The sequence below is a fragment of the Gopherus flavomarginatus genome, chromosome 8 (genome assembly GCF_025201925.1).
Source record: "Gopherus flavomarginatus isolate rGopFla2 chromosome 8, rGopFla2.mat.asm, whole genome shotgun sequence".
NCBI classification, from domain to species: domain Eukaryota; kingdom Metazoa; phylum Chordata; order Testudines; family Testudinidae; genus Gopherus; species Gopherus flavomarginatus.
The window spans coordinates 92,329,497-92,355,261 of record NC_066624.1 but is presented as its reverse complement, the minus strand read 5'-3'; the positions used below and the strand labels follow the sequence as shown (position 1 = coordinate 92,355,261).

Below are 25,765 nucleotides of genomic sequence, written 5' to 3'. Positions count from 1 at the left end.
GTTGGGGTCTTTGTATTCATGCTGATCTTATAAATTCTCTTCTCATCCTTCTGAAAATGTGTATCTCTATAGTGCTATGTCCACTAACTATGAGTTCTTCTGGATCTTGCCCATAGACTTGTTTTGTGTTAGGTGTGTTAGTTTACTCTATGCCTTGGTCCGCTTTCTGCAGAACTTTCAGTAAAGTCCTGGAATATCCCCTCCACATTCTAGATCAGGACTTTGAAACCACCAATAGTGTAGAACCAGCCCAGGTTTTATATCTAATCCAATGAATACTAGGACACAGCAGTGAAAGTCTAGTCAGGATGCATTGAATATTCGTATAGAATTGTCAAGGTTTTTTCCCCACTTTGAACTTTAGAGTACAAGAAGTGGGGACCTGCATGAACACTTCTAAGCTTAATTACTAGCTTAGGTCTGGTACACTGCCACCAGACAGAATTTAGTGTCTGGCACACTCTCTGTTTCCCCAAAACCTTCCCTGGGGAACCCAGACCCAAACCCTTTGGGTCTTAAAACAAGGAGAAATTAACCATCCCCCTCCTTTTCCCCCTAGACTTTCCCCTCCCTAGGTTGTCTTGAGATGCTCCACACCAATCCAAACTCCTTGGATCTTAAAACAAGGAAAAATCAATCAGGTTCTTAAAAAGAAAGCTTTTAATTAAAGAAAGAAAAGGTAAAAATTATCTCTGTAAAATCAGGATGGAAAATGCTTTACAGGATACTCAGATTCATATAGACTAGAGGGACCGCCCCCCCGCCCCACCTTAGATTCAAAGTTACAGCAAACAGAGGTAAAAATCCTTCCAGCAAAAGAAACCTTTACAAGTTAAGAAACAAACATAAGACTAATCCGCCTTGCCTGGCTATTACTTACAATTTTGAAACATGAAAGACTGATTCAGAAAGATAGGGAAAGCCTGGAATGATGTCCCGTCCTTCTCAGTCCTGAGAGCGAACAACGAACAAAAACAAAAGCACAAAGACTTCCCTCCACCAAGATTTGAAAGTATCTTGTCCCCCTATAGGTCCTCTGGTCAGGTGTCAGCCAGGTTTACTGAGCTTCTTAACCCTTTACAGGTAAAAGACATTAACCCTTAACCATCTGTTTATGACAAGAATAGACATGATCAATAGAAGTTATGCCCCCAATATCCAGGCATAGACAGGAACCACAGAGTTAACCATGTCATGCATGAATGGAGTTCAACAAGTCCGTGGCAGTGGTCACCCTCCCCTGGACCTCTGAAGGCTCTCCGCTAGCCCGAGAATTCCTTTGGATAGAGGAAGTAGAGAGTGAGTGAGCCAGGGAAGCTGTGGGCAGGTTGGAGCAGGAGGGGTATTTCTTCTTCGAGTGATTGCTCATGTGTATTCCACAGTATGTGTACGTGCTCGCCACGTGCACCGCTGTTGGAAGTTTTTCCCTTAGCAGTACCTGTATTGGGGGAGCACCGCTGCGACCTCTGGAGTGGCGCCTCTAAATAGCGCTATAAGGGGAGCTGCGCACTCCCTTCACCCTAAGTTCCTTGCCGCCAGTGAAGGTAGTCGGAATTTCTGCTTCAGCTTTGCTGCAGCCTTTGTAGTTGACCTTAGTGATACCATTAGTGTAGTTTTGTTAATACTTTCAGTTGTTAAAGTGGACTCGGGGCATGCCCCGTGCCCCAGGCTTCAAGTCCTGCGACTCCTGTCACTGTTCTATGCCAAGAAGTGATCCGCATGCTTAGTGTCTCCGCTGCTTGGGAGAGACTCACGTGAGTGAACACTGCAAGATCTGCAGGTCATTCAAGCTGCAGACTAAGAAGGAGAGGGACATCAGGCTTCGCGCTGTCCTGATGGAATTGCTGCTGACCCCAACTCCGGCACACCGAATGGACTCGGCGCCTGGCACCGCGTCCTTGGTACGTAGCGAGGTCCCCTCCACTAGCTGGTACCACTTCCCTTCCAAGAAGCAAGGGAAGACGTCCACGTCGCAGTGGCACCGAGAGAAAGAGAGAGTGAGGCTGGTCCCATGCTGGGCAGCCCTCGATCCCGCCCCAGGCCCAAGGTCTCTGACTCGTGTTGAGTGGAGCAGCCAGGTACCCTCCGCCTGTGCCTCTCCTGCCGTCAGGTTGCCATCGATGCCGGAGGCCCTGCAGGCCGCAGGAGACATCATGAGATTACCGGTACCTGGGGCGCCGCCAGCGCCAGGCCCCCAGTCCTGTGGCAAGCCGCTGCTGGGTGCTTATCAGACATCCCCGTGGCAACACAGCCCTCACTCTGAGACACGCTCCTTGCCTAGTTCAGTGTGGTCATCTTGCAGCTCGCTTCAAACCATCCACACCTGTCAGGCCAACTGGAACGGGAGTCTCGAGGCCCCTCCATGCCATGCAGTGACGAGTGCGGCACTGGGACAGGCACCTTAGATGCTCCTCTTTGCGTTGCAGCTACTGCAGCCAGTCCCGCTATCATCGACGTCGACGCTCATGTTTGAATTCCCGCTTGGCTGAATGTTGCATGCGGGGCTCCCCTTGCCATTCACCAGCACCAGATCACCGTAGCTCCAGACACTGCGGTGAGTACCAAAGCAGCACGTCCACATGGTACCGCTCCTCGACGTCGAGGTCGTGGAGCTGCGGAAGGCACCATAGCAGGCACCGTTGTTCTCACTGCTCCTATGGGACCATATGCTCGACGGTGACCTCAGCATCGGCACCAAGCCACCCATCTATGGTCATGCGGCTCAGTCGGAACAGCTGCTGCCACAGGGCCCCCAACTTGGTCAGTGGCAAAGGTCACCGTGGCAGGGGCAGTGGTGTCAATGGGCATCGTAGCTGCAGATGCCCGCCCAGACGGGAACCTGCTCGGTGGCCGGGGCGTCCCAGGCTCTGTTGGCTTCCTTTTCCCGACAGAGGGACAGGTCAGCAGACCCCGGGTCGGTGGCTCTGCGCCCAGACTCTGACCTAGGACTCGACCCCCCGGTACCAGCCGAGGCCCTTGGCTCTGTGCTGACCCTTTCCCCAGTACCAGACGACACCATAGTGGCACTGCCACATGCTATTCCACAGGAGGATTTCAAGGTGCATCAAGACCTCCTGAAAAGAGTGGCATCCAACCTCCAGCTCCAAGCTGAGGAGATAGAAGGTCTGTCTGACTCGCTTTTTAACATGCCGTCATCCTTGGCACCGGGCCATGTGGCCCTACCCTTGCACCAGGGAGTGGCCAACATCTCTAATACCTTGTGGCAGACTCCCGCTTCCTTGGCCCCTATTTGGAGTGGAGAGGAAGTACTTGGTGCCAGCTAAGGACCATGAGTACCTGTAAGCGGGTGTGGCCGGGGCTCAACCCTCTCTGGTGAGGAGGGGAGCCACGCCGGCCCACTCCACTCTGGTTGGTCCGGGAAACTAGCCCGGCAGTCCTTGCGGTGCTTGTCTGTCCGGCGGGCAAGGGGCTCAGGCCCTCCGGCAGGGCTGCCATACCAGCCGCGCGGCGCTGGGCCCTATGCCAAGGCGGACAGCAAACACAGAGTCAGTAAGCTTAGGCCTGGGTCAGAACTGAGTAGTACTAGCAAGAGATTAAGGTCCAGCCCTAGGTCAGGGCGGGTAACAAACGCTGTGTCAGTAAGCTCAGGCCCCTGCTCAGGACTGAGCAATAGTAACAGTTTAAAGGCCCAGCCCTTGGTCAGGGCGGGGCAGCAAAGGCTGTGTCAGTAGGTTCAGGCTTTTGCCTCCTCCAGCCAGGGAGAGGGGGATTCTGCCACCCAGGAGTTGGGTGGCAGGGGGGATGCAGGCCCTCCCACTCCACTGCATCCCAGCCTGGGGCCCTAACAGTGGCTGTCACTCCGCTGGTCAGTCAGTGGGGATCCTGACCGCAACACACTGACAGGCTCCGGCAACTCCACAGCCTGACTGGGGTCGGCTGCCCCTGGGCTGCTTCTGTATTCCCCCTCGGGACCTACCTGGGTCCTAACGTCGGCCTCTGAAGGGTCCACGAGCGTAGGCTCATCGCAACTAGGGCTGGGTGGTAGGGCCAAGAATTCCTCGGGATAGTCAGGCCAGGGTAGCGCTGGCAGCTCCTCCGGGTAGCAGCAGGGGCAGGGAAGCCCTGTCGGCTCCTCCAGGTAGCAGGGGCGGGGTAGCTCTGGCAGCTCCTCCGGGTAGCAGCAGGGGCGGGGAAGCCCTGTCGGCTCCTCCAGGTAGCAGGGGCTGGGTAGCTCTGGCAGCTCCTCCAGGTAGCAGGGGCAGGGTAGCTCCAGCAGCTTCTCTAGATAGCAAGCACGGGGAAGCTCAGGCAGCTCCTCCTGGTAACGAGCGCGGGGGAGCCAGTCTGGGCGGCTCCCCTGGGTCGCCAGAGTCTCCCAGTCTCGAGTTCCCTGAGGTACGTCTGGTCTCTCCGGCTGTTGGGGCCTGACTGAGCTCTGAGGACCGGCTTTTATAGTTCCGGGTCACCACCTGACCCTTTGAGGGACGGGCGCAGAGCTCTGTAGCTCCGCCCACTCTGGCCTCCGGCGAGGCTCGACCCTCTCTGGGGAGGAGGGGAGCCACGCTAGCCCACTGCAGTACCTTTATTCCCATCTGGCACCCAACTCACTCATGATGGAATCTGTAAACCACCGGGAACTACACAGTCAGCCCGCGCCCACCACCAAGGATAAGGACGCCAGGAGACAAGACGCATTTGGAAGGAAGGTTTATTCTTCGGCAAGCTTCCAGCTCAGGGTGGCCAACCCTCAGGCCCTGCTGAGCCAGTATGACTTTAACTTATGGAGGTCCCTACCCAAGTTTGAACCTCTGCTCCCAGAGTGGGACAAAGAGGACTTCAAAGCTCTGGTAGAGGAAGGGGCGGTGGCGGCAAAAGTGACCCTCCACACGGCATCGGACGCCGCAAATACGGCAGCCCGTTCGATGGCTTCTGTGATTTCCATGCACAGGGCGTTGTGGCTCCTCCTGTCCGGGCTGTCGGTGGAGGCCCAGTCCCTTATGCAGGACCTGCCCTTTGAGGGGAAAGCGTTGTTTGCCGACCTGATGGATGTCTGTCTGCACAGGATGAAGGATTCCCATACCTCCCTGCAAACCTTGGGCCTCTATGTCCCTCTGGCTAAGGACAAGCCAAGGCCACAAGCATTGGCTCTGCCTGTGCAAAGCAGATACGAGCCCCCTTCTAAGAGACCGAGAGACCAGCGGCGTCAATCTCAACATTAGTCCCGCTCGGTCCTGCAGCCCGGGCCCTCCAAGGGCAAGAGGCAGGGAAAGAGGCAGTTGTGACTATCTGCAGGGGGGCACCAGGCCTGTTGCCCATGAGGCCCCCTGATTAATAAGGTTTGTATTCTGCAACCAATTGTCTGCCTTCCGAGTGGCGTGGTCCCAGGGTAACGTTGAATCAGTGAGTCCTCAACACTGTTTCAAAGGGCTACACGTTGCAGTTCAGTTCACCCTCACCCTCCCACCCCCTATCCCGCCTGGGCCTGGGGGACCCAGAGCAGGCCCACCTCCTTGGACAGGAGGTGGCGCGTCTGATGCACCTGGGGGCGGTCGAAAGAGTACCAGTAGAACTCCAGGGCAGAGGCTCCAGATATTTCCTGATTCCCAAGGCGAAGGGCGGTCTCAGGCCCATCCTGGACCTGCAGGCCCTCAACAGGTTTCTGGTCCGCTCCAAGTTCTGCATGGTGTCTCTAGCCTCTATTATTCCCACTCTGGACCTGGGGGATTGGTATGTGGCCCTGGACATCCAGGATGCCTTTTTCCATATCCATATATTCAATGGGCACAGAAGCTTCCTCTGATTCTTGGTGGGGTTGGACCACTACCAGTTTATAATCCTCCCATTTGGCCTGTCCACAGCGCCGAACGTCTTTACCAAATGTATGGTAGTGGCCTACCTCTGACGTGAACGTGTTCAGATCTTCCCATAGTTGGACAATTGGCTTCTCAAGGGCAACTCTTTGTCCCAGGTACAGGCCCATGTGGAACTTGGCCTAGTGGTAAACGAAAACAAATCAACGTTAGTTCCACTGCAGCGCATAGAATTCATAGGGGGCACTGCTGGACTCCCTAAGGGCCACAACCTCTCTCCCTCTGGGCAGGTTCGAGACTCTCAAAGGTCTCATTGTCTTGGTCACAGCTTTCCCAGTGACAAAGGCAAGAGCGTGCCTTCAGATCCTGGGGCACATGGCGGCATGCACGTACATGGTGCACTGTGCCAGGCTCCGAATGAGGCCCCTCCAGCTCTGGCTAGCCTCCCAGTTCTCCCAGGCCCAGGACGGGCTGGACAAAGTGCTCATGGTACCGTCCCCCGTAGTTGCCTCCCTACAATGGTGGCTGCACCTGAACAACATACTGCGAGGGGTTCCCTTCTGGGAGGTGTCCCCGTCATTAGACCTGGTGTCTGATGCATTGGACTTGGGCTGGGGAGCTCACATAGGGAACATACAAATCCAGGGAAGATGGTCTGTCTTGAATTTGTCCCTCCGCATAAATGTCAGAGAGATCAGGGCGATACGCTTGGCGTGCATAGTTTTCAGCACGCACCTTTGCGGGAAGGTGGTCAGAGTCCTCACGGACAACACTGCCGTGATGTGCTAGATCAAAGGCAAGGCGGGACTCATTCCTCGGCCCTCTGCCTGGAAGCCCTGAGCCCACGGGAGTTCTATATAGCCCAAGATATCTCCCTTCAGGCCTTTCACCTGCCCGGCATCCACAATGTGCGAGCGGATCACCTCAGTAGGATTTTCTCCCATCAGTATGAGTGGTCGCTCCACTCGGAGGTCGCTCTCCAGCTCTTCCGAGTCTGGGGAGTTCCCTGTGTCGACCTCTTCACAAGCCGTCAGAACCAGTGTTGTCCCCAGTTCTGCTTCAGAGGGGGAATAGGGAGGGGGGGCAATCTCAGATGCCTTCCTCCTGCAGTGGTCGGGCCAGCTTTTCTATACCTTCCCGCCCTTTCCCCTCATCGGCAAGGTCCTGCAGAAAATAAAAGCAGACAGGATGTGTGTCATCCTCATAGTCTCAGACTGGGCCCACCAACACTGGTACGGGACCCTCCTGCACCTACTAGTGGCCCCCCATGGAGGTTACCGCTTCGCCTGGACCTCCTCTCCCAGGCTGGGGGCTGCCTTCTCTATCCCAACCTAGCAGCTCTCCACCTGACGGCGTGGTTGCTCAGTGGCTAGACGAGGAGGAGGGGAGATGTTCAGAGGAAGTCAGACAGGTCCTGCTGGAAAGCAGGAAGCCGTCCACACAAAGGATGTACCTGACTAAGTGGTCCAGGTTCTCTAGGTGGGCAGGGGAGCAGGGCATCTCCCCATCATCCACACCGCTCCAGCTCATCCTTGAGTACCTCCTGTCCCTTAGGACCCAAGGGCTGGCTCTCGCTTCTGTCAGGGTACATTTGGCTGCCATAGTGGCCTTCCACCAGCTGGTGCAGGGCCAATTGGTCTTTTCCCATGCTGTGACTTCCCGCTTTCTGAGAGGTCTGGACCGGTCATTCTCATATGCTGGGCCCCCTGTTCCGCAATGGGACCTAAACCTAGTGTCGTCCCGTCTTACGGGACCTCCCTTTGAGCCCTTGGCCACGTGTGCCTGGTCTCACCTCTCATGGAAGGTAGCATTCCTGGCAGCAATCATGTCAGCCTGACATGTCTCGGAGCTCAGGGCCTTGACCTCAGAACCCCCATATACGGTCTTCCACAAGGATAAGGTCCAGCTTCGCCCACATCCCTCATTCCTTCCAAAGGTGGTCTCCGCCTTCCATATGGAACAGGACATTTTTCTTCCAGTACGCTGTCCCAAGCCCCATTCCTCCAACAAGGAACGTCATCTTCACAAGCTCGATGTGCGTAGAACGCTGGCCTTCTATCTAGACTGGACCAAGCCGTTCCAGAAATCCGCGCAACTGTTTGTTGCCTCGGCCAAGCCTATGCAGGGGCAACCAATTTCTACCCAGCAACTTTCTCGCTGGATCACCTCATGCATACACAAGTGTTATGATCTGGCAGGGGTTCCCCCGCCACCGATCGTCAGGGCACACTCAATGAGGGCTCAAGCCTCGCCTGCTGCTTCTGTAGCCCTTGTCCCTATCCAGGACGTTTGTAGTGCTGCCACGCGGTACTCTGTCCATGTTTTCTTCGCATTATGCAATCGTCTCCTGGGCTAGGGATGACGCTGGGTTCGGTAGGGCGGTACTGCATCCTGGAAACCCCTAAACTCCTACCCACTCCATCAGATAATAGCTTGGGGTCACCTACTGTGGAATACACATGAGCAATCACTCGAAGAAGAAAAGACAGTTACCTGTTCTGTAACTGGCTTGCTTCGAGATGTGTTACTCAGGTGTATTCCACATCCTGCCCTCCTTTCCCTCTGTTGGTATTGTCTGGCAAGAGGGAACCGAGGGTGGCAAGGAGTGCGCAGCTCCCTTTATAGTGTGATATAGAAGCACCACTCCAGGGGTTGCAGCGGTGCTCCCCCCGTACGGGTACTGCTAAAGGAAAAACTTCCGACACAGTGCACATGATGAGCACACACACCTACTGTGAAATATACCTGGGCAACACATCTCAAAGAACGCCAGTTATGGAACAGGTAACTGTCCTTTATTATCTCCTTCCCTAACCTGTGCCAAGTGGAACTTGGGGCAGGAATGTCATAACACCAGAGTATTATGTTTCTGCTGCTCCCATTCCATGATGTGGAGTCCCTTCTAAGGGGAGTTCCAGGAGTTTCTACTAACTGCAGAATCCCTGGCTGTGTAGCTGTATTGTCTCTTTGCTGTTAGTGAGTGTGACGTGAGGCAGTACAGGGAGCCCAGAATACCATGCTTTGGTCTCCTGCTGATCTTTCAGGATCTTTTTGGAGCCACAGAAATACATGGAGCTCAAAAGCTAGTCCTTTAGCCTCTTCTGTGTTTGTGGGGAAACCCTGTGGAATGAGTGAGGGGAGATATACATGAGGGGAACTCCCACCTTTAGACCTTGCTGTCTGTCTGGTCAATGAGAGCTCCTTAAAACATGTACATTACTTTTGGTTCTCTTCTTTGCGCTTTCTTAGTGGTGGCGTACTGCTCTGTTTTCTTGGTTACAGCCAAGATCAATGGCTGAGCACTGATGAGCCCACATGAAGGAGAGTCATCATGATCAGATTTTTCACCTGACAATGCATGCCCTTATTGTTGGTTAAGCTGCTGTTTATATGTTACAAAGTTGCTTTTTAAGGGCTGACTCTATGCCTCCACATATATGAGAAAACAAACTTCAGGAAATTCTGCAGTCACTGATCCCACAGCTAATATAATCTGTCTGGGGACTGGTCCTGCTCTGAGCAGGGGGTTGGACTAGATGACCTCCTGAGTCCCTTCCAACTCTTAACATTCTATGATTCTAATATATTTAATTTTTGCAGTATGTTAAATTACCGCTCATTGTCTGTTTTTCTGTGATTGCATAGACCCATAACATTATGGGAAGACACTTCAGACAATTGTTTTATTTGGAGAATATTACACTTTACTTTCTTGGGTCATTGTGTGCTCCCTACCTTATTGATGAATATAACAAATCCTCAAAAATAAGGACCTACTCCATCTAATTGCAAAGATGGTTCAGGTCCTGATCCTACAATGGAGCACAGCATGTGTACAGGGGGTATGCCTGTGTGCATCTCATTGCAGGATCAGAAGGTAAACTGTAAGAAGAAAGAAAGAAACATGAAGGAGTCATTCTTCTGAGGCAAATTAGGACTGAGACAATTTAAGTCCCCCTAGAAATTGGTGGAGAAAAACATTTCAATGTTGCTCTAAGATATATTCATACTGTTTAATCTTTTTTATTAATTCAGTTTTTTTAAACCAGCTGTTAACTGAAATTATTTTGAAAAGCCTAATCTGTGTATATTTAACCTCCAACTGTTCCCACAATGGATCATTTAAGATGGCTCCAGTGGGGCTACCTGTTTGGCCAAGTGCTACATAATTAGAATAAGAGAGGAGATTGAGAGATTGTGATAGTAATATACATTTGTTGTGAATTTTTTAATAAAAATATTTCATAAATGTTTATTGAGCATTCTAAGATTTTATAAAAACAGTTAATTTCCTTCATGAAATGACATTAAAATGTTGATATAAAAATGTATTGGATTTCTGGTTATAAATAAATCAGATCTGCTTTTCAAATATTATGTTAAATATCAAGTTCTCAGGGAGACTTGAAGGTACAAAACTCTTACTTCCTCCCATTTTTATACCATATCAGGCCATAGCATGATCATGTCATCGGGAGCTTTATGCACCAAAATTATGCAGTAGCACCAGCAGCAAGTGCTGTAGACACTGCAACTTTGGGGACTATAATAGTGGCAGCACTGGGGCACTGGTATTAATGTATCAAGAAATTTCCTTCACACTGTGTCATGAAGCCAACTGTTCCTGACTGATGAATGTCAGAGGAAGCTTTTTGTAGGTGGGTGTGAAGAATAATCTGTCCATCTCTGCTACTAGGGGATCTCTTTAGTTGTTAAAAGAAGGGTATTGTCTTTCTCCCTATTTAAAATCAATAACACAGCAGGCTACATCTCACTCAGAGGGGATTACCAGCTTTTAGTTAGACTGGTAGTTAAATGTGCCTAATTAACAATTACTTTTAATAACATGCCTTTCAGACTTTGTTGTAGTATTAAATATGTATTTAAATATTAAATACACAGGGTGAAATCCTGGCCCCATTGAAGACAATTTTCAGAGTAGACAATAGGCTTCTCCCCCCTCCTCCCCCATAGTATGTGTACTCATATTTTAAGTAGGGATGACATATTTGTGAGTGTCATATGAAGAAAAACACTGGAAATACAATACAACATATGTTATCTAATATTCATGTGATACTAAAAGGAATATATAAAACTGTTTGTAAATAAACGCTATAAATGAGTCAGTCATAGCGGCATGACAAAAATCAAGTTTGGAATCCCTGTTGAACTAATGCTGAACAATTGGGCTAGTCCAAACAAACACATTTTTATTTTAAATTTAGATGAAAGACTATTTTACCCATCATTTGGTTGTTTAAGCAAGGAGAGTTCCTCTAGGACGGACACACATAACAAATATTGGGGCAGACTCTATGCCATGTCCATTTTCTGCTGGGTGCCACAAAGTGTGAGGACTGCCAGGGAACTGGGTGCACATCCTTGAATCTCTGCTTCTGCTCTGGCATAAATTAGAGCATCATGAGGGCTCAGGACTGCCAAGGTTGTCTGACACTTGCTAATATGAGACTGTTTTCAGATGTTCATAATCTTGCCAAATTGTAACTGTTTCAGCTGAAACATATCATGCCAGTTGTCTGTCAGAATAATTTTTTTGTTGTTTTTTGGAAGGTTCCAGCAAAAATGGCTCATCCTTTCCCAAGAATGACAGTAGGGGAAAATATGTTGTTTTGTACCCATTAGAAAAATTCTTATAACCATCTCATTTACAACTTCTAGCATCACTATGCTGTGGAGCGGGGACTTGAAATCTGGCAAGTGGTGTCACCATGGTGTCAGGGATGGGCCTGTTGCAGTTCTGTGATAAAAAACACCTCAAATTTGGATTACTTATAAGCATTTGAAATATCACATTTCACACATGCTCAGTACAGACTTAGAGTTTGGCTGCTAAATTCTTGGAAGAGTCCATCTGTATTGAACATGCTCCACCCTGGAGCCAGGCAGGAGTTTCCCTGCAACTTCAATTCCCTGAAACTGAGATCAGTAAGAATGTCTTTTCTGTGGCGTCAATTCGTTTCCCCTTCTACCTTCCCCCTGGGCAGGGAAGAGTAATAAATGGCCAGATTCAGATGCAGAGGCAACAAGAATTAGACCCCTTGAGAGAGAGAGGTAAATCCTTGGTTGCACTTCTGTAATTAAACACTGTCAACTGAAATTTGACTCAAGCTTTAGGTTTGGTTAAAATCAAAAACAAGTTGATACCATAACTAAGTTCAACAGAAATGCTTCTATTATTAGTAGTATTTATTTCCTTTTTTCCCCCTCCTAAAAATGAATTAAAATTCTCCAGTGGCCTTTGCAGCCCAAACATTGGGGCATTGTATTAGGGCCTGAGAACTTGAAGTTCAAACAGGAAATCAAATGTGTATTTTAAACAGCGAATAAAGAACCATTGGAACAGATTACCCAGAGATGTCGTCAATTCTCCATAACTTGGAGTCTTTAAATCAAAATCAATGCCTTTAAAAAAATGCTTTAGTTCCATTGGCAAGTTACATGGATTACTAGGTTAAGTTCTATGACCTCTTGTATTATGTAGGAGAGTATACTAGATCACCATGGTCCCCTTCTGGCCTTAAATATTTATTATACAATATAAATTATATAGACTATTTTTGCCATTGACTTCAGTGAGATCAGGATTTCACCCTATGATTCTAGTATAGTGACTGGAAATTAACTATAAGGTAGACAGAATAATCTACTTTCATTGTCTCATCTGAGAGTATACATCCAACATAATAAAGAAAATAAAATCAGGTTTTTTTCCAGGACTTGGGTGTTAACACTGATGTACTGTTTACAAGCAAATATTTAAATATATTTTAAAAAACAATTGCTGATATGACAGTATCCTTTTTAGATTGATTTTAATTCACAAATAAGAAAAAGACCAAAGTTAATTATACAGATTATGCATGTATTATTTATTGTTTAATAAATAAGTCAGTAATGTTATAAATAAGTTTCAATTTATATAATAATTTTATCAAAACTTACAAATGTATAAATAAATAATTTAAGACAAATAAATTATACCTGAGTGTTTGTTATGTTGAGAACATGTTGATATAATATAGCTTATTTTTTTTAGAAATGTAGAAATTTAACATCTTAGCTTAAAAGACACTGATAGTATTTTGCTCAAGACAACTCAGGTCATGAAAATATTGCAGAATGTTACTGTGCTTAATCCTTGAAAAGTTTTTGTAGAAATATTACTGTATTCTTAAATTCAGGTCCATATCCTGAAAGCCCTCTGTGTGTACAAGTTTCACAGTGAAAGTACTGCACACAGAGCTCTTGCAGTAAGTAGAACCTAATATATATTTTCTTCAGATACTTAAAATAGCTTTGATTCAATGTTTTATAGAAAGTGCTTCCAGGTTTGAGTGATTATGATGAGCTTCCAGGAGAATTCAAGTAGTTCAGCATCTTGGTTATGGTCACAGTGCGAATTGTGAAAGCATGGAGAACACTACATAACCTCATTCTCTCTTTGAAAGAGGCTGATCCTCTGTTTGTAGAGGGTTGCTCCACACTCGCATTGTTAATTTTCACAGCCTTAAAAAAAAGAAAAAGAAAAAAAAGTCGGTTGGTCAGACAATTTAACCATGTTCAGAGTAGAAATATATATCAGTCTTTGATTATGCAAAAAAAAGTTAGCTTAATTTTTTTAATTTAAACTATTAAAAATAAAATGTTTTATGAAAAGGTAAACTAGGATAGTAATAATACCATTCATTTAGTTAGGGTCCAAACCTGTATTTCTTATGCAGGCAAACATTCTTAATGATGTAAATAGTTTTTCCCTGCCAAGGAATACAGGTTTGGGCCTTTAAAGGATAATCAGGAGGAGCTGTGGTTTACAAATAATTAAATCCAGTGCATTTGACAACTATTAGAATCTCCAGTGTATCTAGATATGCTATGTTAATAAAAAGTTAATTATTTTAAAGTAGGGACAGGATTTCTACCAGCTATTAAATTTGTTAGTCTCTAAGGTGCCACCGGACTCCTTGTTTTTGTTAATAACCGTGTTACATGTGTTCCCTATTTCCTATCAATACATATTAATTAATTATTTACCAAAATACAGTCTTCTCTCACCCCCACCCCATTTCATGGTAGGGATAGGAAACAAAGTAAGATACCATTAAAAAGACAGAAAATTCACTAGTAGTATGTTTACTACATCACTGATAGGGAATCACTTTTTAAATACAGTAATATACAGTGTCAAAGTAAGACCTCATTGATACAGAGATGAGAAACTTTCTTCAATTTTCAGAAAAAATCAATCAAGATTTTAAATGATCAGATTCCAGAGTAACTAATTATTTGGGTAACTACACAAAGGAACACATAGAACAGGACTCAATTTACGATAGAAATAATATAAAGTACTCTTTTAGGCAACTGAAAGAAAAACAGACCTGTATCAATTTGTCAATAGCAGCCAGTATCTTCTGGTTATTGAAATTCTTGAACTCTGCCTTGTAAGCCTTCAGGTCTTCATTGATACCTCGCAGGCACTCAATCTGCAGAAGATACAAGGATTAAGAAATATTGGAGAGTGCTGTTAGATGCTTAGAGACAAACAAAAAGCAAATGATTTGTTCTTTTGGAAGACTGGCAATTTACCTTATCAAAATCAGCTCTTTTCAGTTTAGGACAATTTTCAGTCTGAAAATTAAAGATACCAGACATGAATGTGATCATTCTGTATCAATATGATGAATTACATGATGGTTCCATATAAAGGTGATGAAATTTGATTTTTATTTATTGCAATACCTTTGACTCTTCTGACATACAAGCCTTAATTGTGTTGATTTTGTTCTTAGTGATATCTTCAAGATCAACCTCTTCAAGGGTACATTCAAATCCTAGTGTGCCAAGCTCCTATGTAAACAAAGGGGACATTGATTGAATCATTGCACATAATACTGCAGGGCATGTTTATAAGCAGAAATATACTGGATAGTAGGTGATTTATGGCACTGAAGGTGCTTCAACATCTTCTTTATATATCTTTATGCCTTTAACCAACAAGCAAATATCCAAGCTATGAAGCTAAAGTCAAAGGAAATTTTGCCATCATTTTCATTAGGAGCAAGAGTTGTAAATAGATTTATATTTTGTATGCATTGCACTGGATTACATTGTCTCCATTATGTTAAGATTCTAAATCATTCTAAGAGGATGAATAAGCACTCAGAACACTATATATCACAAACTTACAATTTAAAAAATGATTACTTTTTAAAAAAAGAGAAGGTCAAATAACATTCAAACGGACAAGTGGCACTGTCTTGTGGCCAACCATCAGTGACACTTTGTCTCATTGAGGTGATGGAACTATTTAGCTGCTTCTCCTCTCTCACCCTAAGGCAGTGCCTATGCTAGGGAATTTTAGAAACAGATTCCCCTTAGCATTACCACCAGTTCAACTGTACCAGTGAGAGATGGTAAAAAGAAAAGGAGACATATATAACTAAAAGATATGGCAGAGCAAAGGATGCCTCCTGGACCAACCCATAACATTCTTAGAAAGAGATTATGCAAGAGGAAACTTTCATGCTGAGCTCTTTCTTTAACCAGCTGCCAACACACTACCTAATTGCCTAGTTGATGGCATGTATGCTGCATGTTTTACAGGGGTTAGTGACTAAGAATTAACCAAACTGAACAGAGGTTGGAACAAAAATATGTCAAACAGGACAGATAAGGAAAATGTAAAGCAAACATTGGCAGGACACAAATCAGAGAGAGATGCTCTGTGACAGAGGGCCACTCAGGCTGGAAGACAAAAAGTTTAAGGGAAGAAACTTCTCATGAGAAAATGAAAGGTATCTTTTTTATTAATTGTAACTAAGCTTAAAGTACCTATTTAGGTTAACTTTTACTGAGCATAATACTGGACATGTAATGCAGACCATCTCTTTGCCTTAAACTGATTCTAGCTGTTCTTTAAAAAAAACAACCCCAGAATCTTAGGGTGTTGTGTGAAATCCCCAAATAAACCGTCACAGAAAAGTAAAAATAACGAAACCACCAAGGAGTATTGAAGGGAGGATGGTTGGAGTCAATCCCTGTATTGTGTTCTGCTTACCAACAATAATTTATACTACCATATCTATCATCCACAAATTTGTCCCAGTTGATTTAAGTCCTGCACCAGTGAAAGATAACAGGTCAAGCTTTATTTCAGGCAACAATTACAATAATAATAATAATAATTAATAATAATAATTAATAAAAAAGAATTGGATGCACAAATGAAAGTTAAGTAAGAAACAAGCAAGAAAAAGATTGTCAGGAAATGAAGGACAAATTATTACAGTTCTCTGGAAATACCAAATGATGAATATGGTTAAAAACAGGGACACATAAATTTGATTAGCTGAAGCAAACAGAAGAGCCAGAGATGTAAGGCTACACACAGGCTGGGAATGTGCACCATCTGGCTGCTTTAGAAAGCTGATGCCTCCTACCATAGAAATAAAATCTCCTTCAGCTCCTTCCATCTGAATATCTCAAACACTCTTTTACACACATCGATAAACACCACATCCCTAGTAGGTAGGTCCATATTTTCCCTATTTTAAAAATGAGACAACACAAAGATGAGTCCTTGATCCTTCTGTGCACTACATATCAAAAACTCCCAAGTCAGGGTCAGGGACATAATCCATGTTCTAACATGCTTTTTTATTTGTTGTGTAGATGGGACTCCTTAACCTAGCCACATCAGACAAAAGTACAATGGCAGAATTAGATTTGTAGTATAAATGGTGCCCAAGCAATTTGCCCAACTCATGGAGCGCATCCAGGTACCAATAGAACCTACATTTCCTGAACTGCACCTACTCCTATCCTTTCTATCTAGGTTTTGACTGTGCACCCACACTGGGATATCTGAACCTTTAACACAAGTCCATTCCTCCTCCTCTGTGCAAAACTGCGAATCTGGCAAAATAAATTTAGATACAGAGGCAAAGCTACACTTGCCTCCCCTCTGGAAAAAACATTTCATACCAACTCCTAGTACCATTAGTTTGTATATTTGACACCTCTTCCACGTCTTCCTCTGGAGTTAGTCCCAGTAACTCTGATTAAACCCTTGCAGGTATTGTTTTACTGGGGTTTATTTAGCTATAAATATTGACGACAAACAGCTTTGCTTAAGAGTGACACGTTTTTTAACACGTCACCAGAACTGACGGGAGGCGCGGAACACGAGGCAAGGCAAGACAAACCTCCAGCTGGTGCAGCGCTTCCCTCGCGGCGGTTACCAGGGATTTGGAAACATTCAGGCAGTCATTCAGATTGGGCCAGGAGGAAGGCAGCGGCGAGGTCGCTGCCAAGTCGGCCAGGCTGAGGCAGAGGAGAGTCGCCAGGAGCCAGCCACCTGAAACAAACAAGCGCCGCGCGTTAGCCCGGGATGCAGCTGGGAACCACGGAACGCGGCTGCACGTGCACCCTCCGCCCGCGCCCCTTCCCAGACCCCGGCCCGGCGCGGAGTGCGCCCTCGGGCTGGCGGGGTCCGTGCGCTGCGGGGCACTGGTCACTCACGGGGGCAGTCGGGGCCGGTGCGCTGCGCCATGTGGCCTCGCGGAGGTGCTGAAGCGCTGCCGGGGCCGGCGGGCAGCAGCGGCTTTTATAGCCGGAGGCGCACAGTGGCCAGGACTTTCCCTCCTCTCTCTTTCTCTACATCAGCGGCTTGGTCAGAGCTGAAACCCTGCGAGGCGGCCGGCCGGCTCTCGGCTTCCCTCCGGGAGGCCGCGGCCCCCGGCTAGTCATCCCGAGAGAGCGCACGGGCCTGGCCCCGCGCCCTTCGCGGGCACGCAGGGAATCCCGAGAGGCGCGCGGGACTCCAGCGCCGCGCCGGGGGCGAGCTGGGGCCCGGGCACAGGAGAGGGGCCGAGGGGGACTTTCCCATCCAGCCTCCCCACACCCGGCCTCCTTTGCCTGGGTGGGCTCCAGTCCTGTCCCCCGCACTGCTGTGCTGCCCTTGCTTGCGGCCAGGGAATATTGTAGCCTCAAAAACAAGCTTGGGCTGAGTGAGCCACGTGCAGGCTCTAGTGAGCAACTCCCAGGCCTGGGAGTCAGCAGGTCACTGCCCAACTCTGGGTAACCAATGGGTGAATCACATCACTGCTCCCTGCCTCAGTTTCCCTAACTGAAAACTGCAGATGATAATAGTTCCCTCTCCTCACACTGGTGCTAGGGGACTCAGTGCCTCTACCTTTATGAAGTGCTTTGAGATCCTTGCGGTAAAGATGCTGTAGAAATCCAAAGGATTATTATAATATGTCTCTTTGATGAAACTTGATAATCTGACACTACTTCCTCACGTTGTGATGTGACACGCAGACACAGCCTCATGCACAAGGAGTTTATCCTGCCAGCCTTGCAAGAGAATTAATGTGACAGTGTTGCAACGCATCAGCGAATAAAGTGTTGGTCCAGCACATACAGGTTAGTATGGTTTTCAGAAACATGTCTTGAAGTTAAATCAGGATTTTAATGAAGAAATGGAATGAGCAAGAGATACACTAGGCCTTCCTTTTCTTCGTTGCGTTCCTCAAACAGCAAGACAAAAAGATGAGCTGAAGCTGAACATATTTTAACTCCCTGTAATACAGTGTCTAGCATAGAATCTTCCTCCCTAGTTCTAAATAGCCTCTACTCTTATGATATAACCACCTTGTAAACTGTAAGCAATGGTGAAGCATTTCTGCCCCCCTCCCCCTTTTTTTTTGTGCTGGCCAGCCCTGCATCCAGATGTTGGAGCATTTAGTGATACATACTTTTTAAAAAAAATCATTGAAATCTATTTTAGGAGTCAGATCAATGCCAGTCCCTGTAGGATCTGGAAAAAGGTGGTCTGGGGACTAAGCTGCTTGCATTATGGCATCACAGAGTGGAGTCATGAATTTGTTCAAATGTCATTATGGTGCAGGATGATATCATTAGCATGTAAGGAACAAACAAGTATGATAAGCAAGCTTCCTATTGTAGATAGAAAACATATTTAGGAATTAATGTATGTACAGTATTGGAATTCAGGAGATCTTGTTGCTATGTCTTGCACTGCCATTTACATGCTTTGAGGTCTTGGCAAGTCAGTTAATGTCATTGTGACTCAATTTCCTCATCTTTAAAATAGAGATAATACTTCTCTTCATCCTATGGGTGCTTTGACACTTAAAACATTGACCTTTGGAAAGCACTTTGAAATCCTTAAATTGGATCCTTTGTTTATACTCTCATTGCATTGTCTCATGTAATGGCCTTCAGTAATGGCTATCATATTAAAGGGGAAAAATAACGAACAAATTAGGAACTATTAAGGGTCACATTCCCACTGGCTGCAATTGGGAGAGCATCACTCCCTAAAACTATAATGAACTATATGCAGAATATGAACATTACTTATATTTTTCTAAAGTTTTAATGTGTAGGAACTGGCAGCACCTGTCTTATTTAATAATACATAGTTACAGAAATTGGAGGAGGAGGGCTCATAATATATATAGAACAATCTTTTTAAAGACTTCTAGTTTATGGCACGCTTTTGGGAATCTACACAAGCCGAATACTGATGATTAATTGCCAAATATAATGTGTAGGTCTAAAAAAGAGATTAAGCAAATTTATTCTCAAAAAGCAATCTGAAATGATTTATTTTGTATCTAAATGGAGCAAAAACAATTATATACAATGGTTTCGGGGCACTGCTCTAACAATAGATCATGCAATGGAATCACTTTAGGTATGGGAACATCTTTTGATTTAAAAAGTTCCAGGGGCAAGCAAATAAAATTCTCAGATGACCTTACAGTATTGTAACAGTCTCTGCAGAATTACTTAGAGAGCATTTTCTCAATTAAATTGCTTTGGGGTATTAAACTGGAAAAGCCCTGAGAGCTAGGCATTAGATGTTAGGCCTGGGAACATCTTTGCCTGGAAAGTTCCAGATTGATGCTCAAATCCTGTTTAGTGCAATGCCCTGATAAACTGTTTATTCTTAGTCTCATGTCTTAAGGTCGTAACATCTCATGTTGCAGGGCTTCAACCAGTCACCTGTAGGGGATTTTTTCCTCTGATATATTTAGTTTTTCTTTTCTTTCCTCAAGCAGTGATTTTCAGCCTTTAGTTTGCAGACCCCTGGAGGTCTTCAGCCAATGTCTAAGGGGTCTGGGAAAGGTTGCTGTTACCATAGAACACCTTTTTTCAACCTATGGTCTGTGGACACCTGGCGGTTCTCAGACTGTTTCTAAGATTTCCAAAGGGGTCTGCATCTCCATTCAAAATTTTTTAGGGGTCCACAAATGAAAAAAAGTTGAAAACCAGTGCTGTGAAGCATTAGAGATGGCCATGGCCGGAGAGCACCTACTACAGATGGTGGGCTGCTGCACAGTGGATTAGCCAAGGGACCTTTTGTTCCCTGGTTGCAGCAGAATGAGGCTTTGTGACAACTTCACAGAAGTCACCACAAGGAAATCTGGACAGGACAGAGGTCTGAGCTATTCTCTACTGCCTTTGCACAGTCATTTATACCTGTGTAAAGTGAGAGTGTAAAATGATACCAAACCAGAATATATGGTTTTACACCTATTTTACACAGGTGCAAGTGGGTACAAGGTGCAAGCTATAAGGCAGTGAAGGATGTGGCCTCTGATTTCCATGGACCCTTGAGTAGTGGTTGTGTGGGGATTATAGCCCCTATCACAACCCAGATGTTGGAATAATGTCAGTGTAAAGATTGCAGAGATGTTTTGTGCTCTGCTTTCAGATTGAGGAATGTATTCCAGTCCCCTCCAGCCTCTAAGTAGTTCTCTTCACAAAACCCATTTACTTGGGTTTGTAGAGAAGAAACTGGGTTTGTAATGAATTTTACCCCAGCCAGTGGAGATATGAGGAATAGCCAAGAACTAGTGGCTGCTTTTTCAAAACAACAATGAACCCCCCACAACAATTCATTAAATGGTAAGACAAAAGCAGGCAGCACAGCAGGCAGGTACACAGAAGTCTACAGCTTGACAACCAGTTGGAGTTTCAACACTAGTCTTCTCACTTTTTTTGCACTTACCCACAATTCATGGCTGCAGCTTGGTATAATTTTCCATTTAAAAAAATTAATGTAAGAAGAATAAAAATATCCAGTTAAAATGTACAGACACCAATCTTTTTCTTTTTTTCAATTTTGTTTTTATTACCAAAAGCTCTGGAAACTTACTGTGATATGGTGTCATGGCCCATGATAAAGCACATCTGGAAACTGCTTTTATAGCTTGTATGATCACATAATGTTTTAATATTAGATTATATTGTATATGTGTTGCACTACAAATATGTAGGTTAGAATTATAGCTTTATCATCTCTGGGGTTTGAAGAATTTTTGGTCCAATCTTGTCTTCAATGATGTCAATGGGAGTTTTGTTATTGACTTCAGTGGGAGCAGAATGAATCAAGAGTTTTATATTGAATTTCCAGGTTCATATTATTTTAATTGACATCTAATTTCCCATAATATGTTTGTGGTAAGTTTAGAGACTAGCATTGCTACAATACAAATACTGTATAATTTTCCAGTTTTACTGTGTATTTTCCACTTTTTGGCTAGTCATTAAGATTGTGGGCTGTGGTTTTAATTTAGTTAGGAGACTTTTTCTCACATAGAAGTGAAACAGATTTTGGAAATATGAATGAGTGTGAAAAGCATTTATTAGGCTTTCCAGGTCCTCTGCATGGTGATATTAAGTTATAATGTTGTTTTCAGTAATAATGCATGAGATTTCTCATTAAATTGAGCTGTGCCAATCACCCTGGCAGATAATGTAGACGAATGATTCTCAAACTTTTTTTTCCATGGACCACTTGAAAATTGCTGAGAGTCTTGGCAGACCACTTAATATTCTTTCCAAATGTTGTTTGTACTGTTAGCTGGCTATTGTAAAGCGCTTTGGATAAAAGTGCTATATAAAAAAACGTAAATAATAATTAACATGTTTTTTTTCTACAAATAAAAACACACAGCTCATATTTTAATATCAGTAGGCTCTCCCTCACAAGCAGCCACTGAGCTGGGCTGGGAATGATGGGGTTCTCTTCCCGACAGCCACAGCCCTGGAGCTAGAGAAAGTCGCCTCTTTCTCTGGCTGCCGCAGCCCTGCACATCCCAATTTTCCCCTACCCTCTCTTTTCACCCTACTTTCCCCCACCTAACTCCTGTTTCCCCCACCTCACCCCACTGCCCCCTCCCACCTACCCCTTATTCCCCCCAAGGCCACCACCTCACCTTACATGTGCATCTTCTCCAGGGTTCTAGCACCTAATTAATGGAGCCACGCCTGCGCGGCTCCACTAATTAGGTAGATGGCCCTTCATTCTCTCATGTGCGGCCGCCCAGGTGTGCACCTTAGAAGGAACTATCTGCGGACCACCTGAACGGAGCACATGGACCACTGTTTGAGAACCTCTGATGTAGACAATAACTGCTTGCTTATGGCATTCCTTTGCCACACTTCTTGTATATGTAATTCCTCAACAAAAAATTATATGTTTCACTTGACTGAAAAGAACAGTATTTTGCTCAATTACATATAGAGGTCTGGTCTTCTCAGGTTCTATGTACATAACCACCATTAATGTCAATGGGAGCTTTGCACAAAACACTTAGGTCTCGATTATACAACAGAGATCTGTGCATGGAAGGGACACTCTGTATGTGATCTTCTCCCTCCCACCTGGAAAGGAGGCTCAGCTTCCTTCTTGTCAGCCTCAGGTCCCACAGGGATTTTCCCTGCAGGAAAATCAGGCTCTTAGCCATTCTGACATGAAGGAAAGCAGTACTAAATAGGAACACACAACATAGAAGTTCCAGTCCTCTCAGCTGTTCTTTCTGTGTTAGGATGGTAATGATTCTGTGGATTATTTTTAGTTAAAATGTTATTTATAATACACAACAAAATGTAAACATAGAGCAATGGACTTGGTACATTAACATGAATTATACATAAGGGAGTGACACATAAAATAAAGCTTCAAGGCACTGCCCTAACTGACAACAGCCTGACTCAGGCTGCTGTACATCCCAGTATTACCAAAGCACAGGTCATGTTTAGCCAATACCCTTCCTGCCTGAGTATGGAAAAGGCTGCATATGCCAGTCCTATGCTGCTCCTGCACTGGAGGTATTCCCCATGAGGCCATTGTGGTCCTTTTAGCTGCACAAAAGAGCTGGAACCTGGCCCAGAGGGATTAGGTAATTTGCCAAAGGTCACACAGGAAGTCTGTGGCAGAGCCAGATCTTCTGAGTCCCAGTCCAATGCCTTAACTGTGAGACCATCCTTCCTCTCTAAGATAATTTTGTTTTGGATGTGGCAGTATAAGATTAAATACTGGGGGTTACTGGTGAAATAAAATGCAATATATTGAAAGTGCAAGTTCTTATACAGAGGAAAAAAGGACTTAATAGAATGATGATCTGGCTGCCAAAGACAGTTTAGTAGTAACCTGCCATAACCCAAGCCTGACCCCAGATGTACAGTACCTTCCCTCTCAACCTGCGTATATTTCATTTCAAACATTTACTTTAATAAAATTTTTAAATCTAGAAAAGAAGCCCAGGTGGCATGATCAATGCAACTATCCTTGCTGTGATTATTTTACACACTTTTCTCAGTGCTATCCAATATCTATGCAAAAGCCTCCTGACGCTGGAACTAGGTGTTGAAGGCTACGCTCTCTATATGATAACATGTGCCATGTTTTCTTAACCAACCTCAGTGAGAAGCGTGTGTCTGGCACAATTCTAGTGCTGAGTGAGCAGCTAATGTAATTCTCTCCACCAGCAAAAGAAACCTTTTATGTTGGATCTGCCCAAGAAGACTGGCTACAACAGCCTAGACCAGGGGTAGGCAACCTATGGCATGCGTGCCGCCTGATTTTCAGTGGCACTCACACTGCCCAGGTCCCGGCCACCGGTACTGGGGGCTCTGCATTTTAATTTAATTTTAAATGAAGCTTCTTGCACATTTTAAAAACCTTGTTTACTTTACATACAATAGCTTAGTTATATATTATAGACTTATAGAAAGAGACCTAAAAACATTAAAATGTATATTACTGGCACATGAAAACTTAAATTAGAGTGAATAAATGAAGACTCGGCACACCACTTCTGAAAGGTTGTTGACCCCTGTCCTAGACACTGGTCATGGAGATTTTCCTTATAAACTCTCCAAATTTCCTGTTATGCAACATGCTGTCCAGCAGGCTTAAGATGTATTGCTACTGCAGTTGTGTAGCTAATGGAATGTAAATAATTTATACATAAGTTTGTAAAGAGTCTTCACTTATTGCACACCTATGTCTTAAAGAGCATCATTTTCTTTCCTAGCAAGGCATCTATGTAAAATTCCTCCCCAACCCAGCATGTAGTTACATTTTTTTAAAAAACACTTGAGGTTTTTGGTAAAATTGAATATATCTTGCAAGTTAATACACGTCTCCTAAAATTCCCGAGAGGATTTTTTTCTATTAATTCAATAACGATCTACAAAAATATCTTTAATATTTCTTAGAGAATAACATCATTGAAGGTATTGATACATTTGCAATTACAAAGGGCTGTAGCAACCTTTTTTTAAAATAACTATTAGAAAGAAATGTCCCATATACATAAATCTTGTAATGAATCTATCTTTCAGATGAAACATGAAACTGAGGTCCTAACCACTTGTGGTTGTTAACAATCCCTGGGCACTTTTAATAAGAATAGGGACATTAACTCCAAAATCCTATCAAAATTCCAATTTTAGTAGTTACATTCTGCCTATCCAAATTCCCCCTGCAGTATAATACTCTAAAGATAGTTTCTGGTAGATATGATGGGCCACATTCTGAGCTGGTGTAAAGCACCATAATTCTGTTAGTTAAACCAATTTACATCCATTGCAAATCTGGCCTGATATTTTTCTTCTCATCCTGTCCTAATTTGTGCTGTTTTGCTATTCTGTGTTAAATCGCTGCCACATTAATCCCAGAGCTGGCTGAATTTCAGTGGGGATGCTTACCTAGAGTTTATCAGTTTATAAAGAACTTGGTGACAATGAAGAATGAAAATTGATGTTATTATTATTAAATAATTTCTGGATTAGTTTATGTGCTTGTTGAAGAAAAGTGCAATATACAATATTAAGAGTTTGTACAAGTTCTCTCTCTATATATATGATACAGTATAAAGTATGTATATATATGTAATATATACATATATTGTACCTAATTACTATAATAAATCTATTACAATGTTATATTTTTAAAAAGCCAATATACGGATCTAAACATTCTAAATGAACTAGGAACCAGAATAATATTTTCCTTTACAGGTCCTGGCAATCAGGCTCGTATGGTCTAACTGATCTTTTTATTCTAAACAACCATTTACTCTATTTTTCACTTCCACATGTAGCTACTGTAATTGCATCTTACAGCTTCTTGTGTAGTAGAAAACAGTGCTTGGCTGGCTTCGAATGAACTATCTTGATAATTCATGAATCAGCCAGCAAAGGGAGCTGAAGAGCAGTGCAGTGAATATCCTGCACTGGAAATGCGTTTTTGCTGCTTTTTTGGTCTCCATTTTTTGTACAAGCAGTTGTCTCTTTTAGCAGAACAGTCTGTATTACCTGTTTGCTTATGTTAAGTGTGGTCTAATAGCTAGAGCAGCATAGTCAGAGGTCAGACTTCTGGGTTCTATTCCTAGTTCTGCCAGCAGTTTGTGGTGTGATCTTGGAGAATCACTTAGCCTCTTTATGCCTCGGTTTAGCCATAGGTAAAATGAGAATAATTATACTTCCTTTGGCTGTGTTGTGAGTTTGCTTAGTGAATGGCTATAAACATTTTTGCAATCCTCATATTATTAATGTATTATATTTTATTTTGATTTATTAATAATACATTATTTTTATTACAGTAACACACAAAAAAGGAAAAACACCATCCTAGTTTCAAGAGC

At 44.4% G+C, this 25,765-nt stretch overlaps 1 protein-coding gene across 1 annotated transcript in view; it reads right to left on the bottom strand.

Annotated features, from left to right (window-relative positions):
* Window positions 1–13,133: 13,133 nt before the first annotated feature.
* IL12A (interleukin 12A) overlaps window positions 13,134–25,765 on the bottom strand; it is a 28,164-nt gene continuing 15,532 nt past the window's right edge. The window contains exons 3-8 of the mRNA XM_050963726.1: window positions 18,450–18,517; window positions 17,000–17,151; window positions 14,535–14,642; window positions 14,382–14,423; window positions 14,174–14,278; window positions 13,134–13,301 (exon numbers count right to left, since the gene is read on the bottom strand). Of these exons, the coding sequence (XP_050819683.1) occupies window positions 13,134–13,301; window positions 14,174–14,278; window positions 14,382–14,423; window positions 14,535–14,642; window positions 17,000–17,151; window positions 18,450–18,517 (643 nt within the window). The remainder of the gene's footprint in view (window positions 13,302–14,173; window positions 14,279–14,381; window positions 14,424–14,534; window positions 14,643–16,999; window positions 17,152–18,449; window positions 18,518–25,765) is intronic.